General features: G+C 39.2%; 1 protein-coding gene across 1 annotated transcript in view; it reads right to left on the minus strand.

The window, feature by feature from the left end:
• Positions 1-7,070, minus strand: part of LOC104520884 (neurobeachin-like protein 1) — a gene marked incomplete at its 5' end in the record, with an annotated part of 54,755 nt that overhangs the window by 37,325 nt on the left and 10,360 nt on the right. The window contains 6 exon segments of the mRNA XM_029083672.1: position 1; positions 3-160; positions 1,397-1,516; positions 2,128-2,260; positions 4,877-5,457; positions 5,562-5,660. The exon segment at position 1 is cut by the window's left edge and continues 136 nt beyond it. Of these exon segments, the coding sequence (XP_028939505.1) occupies position 1; positions 3-160; positions 1,397-1,516; positions 2,128-2,260; positions 4,877-5,457; positions 5,562-5,660 (1,092 nt within the window).

The following is a 7,070-nucleotide window of genomic DNA, read 5'->3' on the forward strand; positions in this document are numbered from 1 at the left end:
GTTTTCCAAGCATCCCACCCCAACTTCCTGTAGAGAGAATGCCGCCAAGTGATGTCCGATGGGGCATAACAGGGGAGGAAAAAGGCGGATCTGGTATCTGAGATGGAGGAGGAGTTGTTGTTCTTTGACCAGCTGAACCAATGCAGCAAGAAGTAAAAGACTGGACCGTCACACATGAAAGAAAGAAAACAAAATATACTGTAAATCTAACCTCTTTTTTCACAGTTTACAAAATAAATCTGAAGACTATCTCTGGCAAACTTGAACTAAATAAATTAAACTAAGAGCAGCAAATTCTGGCATGCCCTGGAAAAGAAGTAATCCAACACAGCAGGTCAAAAAAAAAAGAGCATATACTTTCCACAATAGCAGAGTGCCCTTTCTCCAATTACGAGCAATTTGGTCACCTCACCTGTTGTGTGACCTCTGGCAGGAGCAGAGTCAGGAAGGATGGTGCTCCAGATATCCTAGTAAACACTCCTCTTCTGGATTATATTCCAAGATACTAGCCTAGCATATGTCCTACTGTACATTTCTCATATCAGTTATTCCATTCAAATAGATGTTCTCACGGGAAGCTTACTTGCCGTACTTTTATCTACCTTGACGTTTAGAGCGCTTGTTCTATAGACGGGCCAAATCCAGAGTTTAATCTCGCAATGGAAATTACATTTACTCTCATTTTTTAAGTGTTATATTGCTTTTCCTATGACTTTGTCCATTTAAGTGTCTGCTCAACATATTTAACAAATATGAAATTAGGACTTACAAAAGAGGGAAGAATGCTCAGTGTTGTAGCCCAGTTTAAAACGGATTTGTTCCCCAAAAAGAATGGACAAAGCTTACAAAGAAAATTAAACATGACACATACTCATTTTGATGGCTAGTGTGGTTTTTTAGGCTAAATGTGTACACATTTGAAATGGCTAGATTAACTGCATGTAAACTGCTTATCCAGCTAACAAAGCAGGTATAAGATTAGCATATTAAGGGAATATACAGAAAATACAAGTAAAAAAAGTTACAGCTGAAAACTCCTCATTGAGTGCTGTCACACCAATCCTACTGGCAGAGTTGTGATTTATTATGATTTACTCAAATTATATCAGTATGCTCAGGTAATTATTTTGAGGAAAACCCTACAATTTAATCAAGGTAATCTGGTTTGGTTTGGTTTTGTTTTTAAACTGAGATGACTAAACAAGCATTAATTAATGGTTAGTTATACTCCAAACTGATACTCTGGACACTGTCCAAAGTTGAACAGAAGCTTATTGGCAATAGGCTAAGCAATCTTAAACTCTTACACAATTTCCAAATTAAAAAGGCCAACTATGTTCTCAGTGTTCTACAGGAGCTCATCAGAACAGGGGTATGACTCAGAAGGTGAACTTACTTCATTCATGGCAGGGAAGCGAAGTGGGGCAGAGACCTTCTGTTGTCCATTGACATAGATGTACACAAAGCTCTGACCAAAGGGTCTCTTTCCAGGCATGTGGACAATAGTTATGTTGTGCTGGTTAAGCAATATAAAATAATTAATTCAGTATTAAAAAGCAGTGAAATGACTGTATGGAAATATTTAACTTACATCTCTACTAATCTAGTGAGGAAGCACTTCAGAAAAGCATGAACAAGAAAATAAGACCACCTATCAGATGCTTCTGTTTTAAAGTAGTTTATATGTACACAGATTTTTGAAGAGAAAGAGATACAGCTCTTTCATGATAATGCACATCAGTCCTTAAGTACATGAATAGAAAAGGGCAAGGCAGAAACACAGTAGCACATTTTATTTATTCACATAGCATCACAGTCACCTATGCTTGTTATAATGTAATATTAAAAAACCCTGCATGTTAAAAAAAAAATCTCTAAACACAATGCTGTAACCAGTTTATCAACAACAAATGCCTAATAACAGAGGCATAATTTACCTCAATCAACCATCAATCTACACAGAAATTACTTGCATTATTTGAGATTAGGTCTGTTCTTATGCAATAAGTTCTTTAAATATGAGAAAATAGATCATTTGTAGAACAACAGCAGCAACAAAAAAAGAGCTTTCAATTCTGAGCTAACAGTACTATCCTAAACAAAGTGGTTTTCAGTATCAAATCTTACCCAGAGAGAGTCAAAAAAACAATGGTCAGGTAGCATCACTGTTGCATATTCCCTCTTCGTGCAAACTGCAACAACCAATACCCCAGAGTACGTAATAAATGCTTCAAAACCCATACCACTTCCTGTGAAAAAGCTACAGAAAAAGACAACAAAACACACAATCAAGGACTGACTTAATCAAAACTATTGGAAATCACCAAACAGCACATTCACTAAGGAGAGAACTGAGTTAAGCCATTTGTCACTGGTCTAATATTTACTATCTGTCTAGCTATTATTCTTGTTCCAAAAAAACTAAGATGAACTGCCTCAAGGAAGGGACCTCAAAGCACAGGACACAGAGGCCAAAAGGTGATCCAGAATGAATCACAGAATCATTTAGGTTGGTAAGGACCTCTTAAGATCGAGACAAATCGTTAATCTAATACTTCCAAGCTCATCACTAAACCATGTCCCTAAGCAACACATCTACATGTCTTTTAAATACCTCCAGGGATGGTGACTCAACCACTTCCTTCCAACGCTTGACAACACTTTCAGTGAAGAAATTTTTCCTAATATCCAATCTAAACCTCTCCTGACGCAACTTGAGGCCATTCTCTTGTCCTGTCACTTGTTACTCAGGAGAAGAGACTGACACCCACCTTGCAACACCCTCCTTTCAGGTACTTGTAGACAGCAATAAGGTCTCCCCTCAGCCTCCTTTTATCCAGACTAAACAACTCCAGTTGCCTCAGCTGTTCCTCATTAGACTTGTTCTCCAGGCCCTTCACCAGCTTCATTCCTCTTCTTTGCACACACTCCAGCATCTCAATGTCTTTCTTGTAGTGAGGGGCCCAAAACTGAATATAGTATTTGAGATGCGGCCTCACCAGTGCCGAGTGCAGGGGCACCATCACTTCCCTGGTCCTGCTGGCCACACTATTTCTGATACAGGCCAGGATGCTGTTGGCCTTCTTGGCCACCTGGGCACACTGCTGGCTCATGTTCAGTCGGCTGTTGACCAACACCCCCAGGTCCTTTTCCACCAGGCAGCTTTCCAGTCACTCTTCCCCAAGCCTGTGGCATTGCACACGGTTGTCGTGACCCAAGTGTAGGACCTGGCACTTGGCCTTGCTGAATCTCATACAGTTGGCCTCAGCCCATCAATTCAGTCTGTCCATGTCCCTCTGTACAGCCTTCCTACTCAAGCTCTCAAAGCAGCTTGTCACCGTCCATCTTTTACATGAAAACATAACCTCGGTCGCAACAAGTAATGTTTCAGTTTGACCCACACAGCTTAACCTGGTTCTGTTAAAAAGTCCCACCCACTGTAGTCTCTGGAAGCTACAATATTGTAATAAAGAAGAGATGGGCCTGCAACCTGTACTGTTTTGTATCAATTAAATTGTGCCTGTCAGCCCCTGGTAAAGCTGCCAATATTGCATGCAGATTCACGACATTACTGTCACAGTTAGTAGATATGTTTTCTCCATTTTCCTTGTTTCACATCATAGTGTTGTATACAGAGATTTAATTTATTTTAAAGACCAAAACAGCACATGGAATAACCCTTCTAGAAAATGAAGAAAGTTTGATCTTTAATTTTGTAAACAAATCTGCATTAAAACTGTTTGATGAGACAATGTCAATCTCAATAGATGTAAGCTGTCTTACAATTACAGACACTGTAAAGCATAGCAGCTAGGTAAATTTTTAATTATTCTAATTCAGTTGTGTGCTTAACATTTCAAGCTGAAACTGGAATTTTAAACATTTCTTCTTTTTTGTATTAATTTCAATACAGTACTGTATTGAATTTGCTTCCCAATACTAGAATAATGTCTTCAAAACTGTACGTAAAATGATAGAAAACCAGTCAGTTGTTGGTATAATAGCATCACAATGAAATCCAATTGAAGCTTTTTCACTTTGTAGTGCAATTCCACCACAGCTTTCTAGAACTACAGTCTACTTAAGATCTTTAGTGGGACATGCTAACAAACACTGGGAACAGTGTTGCGGCAGTTAATCAGGTGGCAACCTTCATCAGGGCTGCGCTATACAAAATACACAAGGCAGCCACAGAAATATAAGGGGTCTCCACCTGCCACCGTGATTATTAATAAACAGAAGTAACACTGTAAGACATAAGGGTTTGGAAAATAGTAATTGTTAGGACTAGAATTGCATTCTTCAACATTTCCCCTGAAGCTACTCTGCAATAAAATGGACTGAAGGGAGCGAGAGATTCTTTAACTAGTATTCCTCAATTCCGCATTTTGTTTGCTGATTAATTTTAGTACCCAGAAAGTTATATTCTACTGAGAAACATTCATGTCAATGTATACTATTTAAGTAAATGAAGGTGCCCTTTTCATTGTGCTCTCATATGGAAAACATATTTCATTACCTTTACAGGAAACTGTGGGAAGACTGTTCTGTTTTGGGGTGGGGTTTTAGAGGGATTTTGAGGTGGTTTTTTGGTGTTGTTTTGTTTGTTTGTTTAAGCTATGAACCTTAACACAATCTGAAGTTATGGATATTGAAATTGTAGACAAGAAAACATTATAACTAAGAAACTACATACTTATTTCTGTAACACAGCCTGGCTCTGGTGACAGATGAAACTGCTCCCTTTCACAAACTTAAGCGCTATCTATTGCATTACATAAAGATAAGCAGAAGCACCACATGTGATAGGGTACCATATGCCACAGGGAACAGACAGCCCAGATTAGTGCTGTTGAAGTAGTTATAGTTACTATACCTATAAAGTTGCTTCCTCTTGCCACTTTTGCTAGTTGCACTAGGGTCCACCCGGTCCTGGTCAAGGCAGAGCCAAGCATTGAAAGAAAATGCAGAGCCCGGCCACTTATGAATTGATGGAACAGCAATTCCGGCCATGCTGTGGTACAAGTTGAAATACTGCAAGGCACTAGCCATGCCCTGCTTCCGGGCCATGGCTAGAATGGCTCGCATCACTGGAACAACATAAGGGTGAGCTTGTTTTGGTTCCTCAGTCCTCAGGAGCCGTATTAGTTGAAGCAGTTCTTCTGAGCCCATTGACTGGCTCCCCAAAGAGCCCAGAAGGGCAATCAGGTTCTCCGCACAAGTACAATGGAGCGCAGAGTGGGAATTCAGTGTCTGAATGATACGGATGACCATGTTTGCATTGACACACGTGGCGCGGCTCTGCCTGTTAATACAGCAGATTCGCCTCAACCAATTTGAGATGAAAATCTGCAGGTCATGTGATTCTAGCTCTGGAAGCCACTGGATAAGCAGCAATAAGGGCTGGACGTTACTGATGCCTAGTATCCCAACAGCCATGTGGTCGCCCTCAACAGCCTGAAAAACAGCAAAGAACTCAGACGTGAAATACAATAGAATAGGGCTAGAAGTACTGTTGAAAAGATGTAAGCGTTTCAGCACTCAAAGCAAGCACATCTCACCATATTCATGAGTTCTTCCAGCAGTTCCCGTGAGGGCTGACCAAGCGATTTTAGTACCTCATATATGTGTGCATAACCAATCCTCTCCTTGAAGACCTCCTGAGGATAAAAATCCCAGTTTCAGTAACAAATAAAATGTACAAAAATTGCCCATCCACTGCAGCAGGTTCTAATTTAACACAATATTAGACACAAAATAATTAGAATGCAAGAATAATGTTTTACAGGCTAGAAATCTCTTTTTGATAATATGTCTGTTGTGCTATCTCTAGCATACTTCAGATGAGAAGGATCTCACTGAAGCATGCAGATAAACAAATAAAAGATCAAAGTTATACTTTAATAATTACCTATACAAGAATATAATTTCTTTGGTATAAATCAAAATGTTAATTCTATCACAAAATACTAATAGCTTCATTTTTAATGCAAACTATAGCATGAAATTAAGTTATTATATTGAGAATTAATTTTTGAGTGAAAGATTTTCCTAGACCGGCTTGATTAAAAGCCATCCATGCTAAACACTTCGAAAGTTAGAAAAGTATTCCAAGGAAGTTTTTCCTGAAAGCAAATTGATTTTACATCAAGAAAAAAAAAAAAACCAAAAACATGAAGCAGTAAAATCCAAACTGTAGCATCCATTTATGGTTTAGTTAGTAAACAGCCAATGCATCATACAGAACAGGTACTCTTCTCCCAGCTGTATTCTGCACTGAAATTAATTTTTGTTTTTTTTTTTAAAAGGATGAATCTGTCAGAAGTATTGAGATGATTGCTTAAGCAAGTAAGGAAAGAAAAATACATATGCTGTAGTGGAAGTACAACTGAAAACTTTACTGACCCTTTGTGAATCACTGCTAGTCCCCACCTCCAACATACAACTCTTCCCAGGCTTTTGAGTCAGCAGAGAAATAAGCACTCCGAGTAGTGCTCTGGAGGAGCCTAACTGACCCTGTTGCTTCTCACTCAGACTGTACTGTAAGTAGCAATCAAATCATATGACTCCCACTCTTCCTTTAGCCTCCACTGTGCAGCCACATCCTTTTCTCTTTGCAGTGACATCCCCTTCCCTGTGCCAAGATCAGGGAATCATTCGACCACAGGGTGAATCTAATGAACTCAGCAGAACAAGAATAAACACACTATTTTTCTGTGGGTTTAGCTTCCAGTCAGATTCAAACTAACCACAACCTATCCATTTATCAAGCCACAAGAATAACTACAAAGGAAGGGCAGGGGAGCAGCAAGACCACTATTTGGACGGTAATACTGTCCCAAATTAGTTTAAAGCCATCATAAACTACAACACAAACTCCTGCCTGAAAATTCCTGCAAATATCTATTAACTGTACCCCACATATTCAGGGAACAAGTAACAATGTATTTTCTTTACAAAGGTTCCAACTGCCATTAACATTCTGATCTTTCAGTTTTGATACAAAGACGGCTCAGTGTCCAGCCATTAGACACACATAAAGGGATAAGGGATGCTCATTAGCTATTCCT

Source organism: Antrostomus carolinensis, unplaced genomic scaffold (assembly GCF_000700745.2).
Source record: "Antrostomus carolinensis isolate BGI_N321 unplaced genomic scaffold, ASM70074v2 scaffold17362, whole genome shotgun sequence".
NCBI lineage: Eukaryota > Metazoa > Chordata > Aves > Caprimulgiformes > Caprimulgidae > Antrostomus > Antrostomus carolinensis.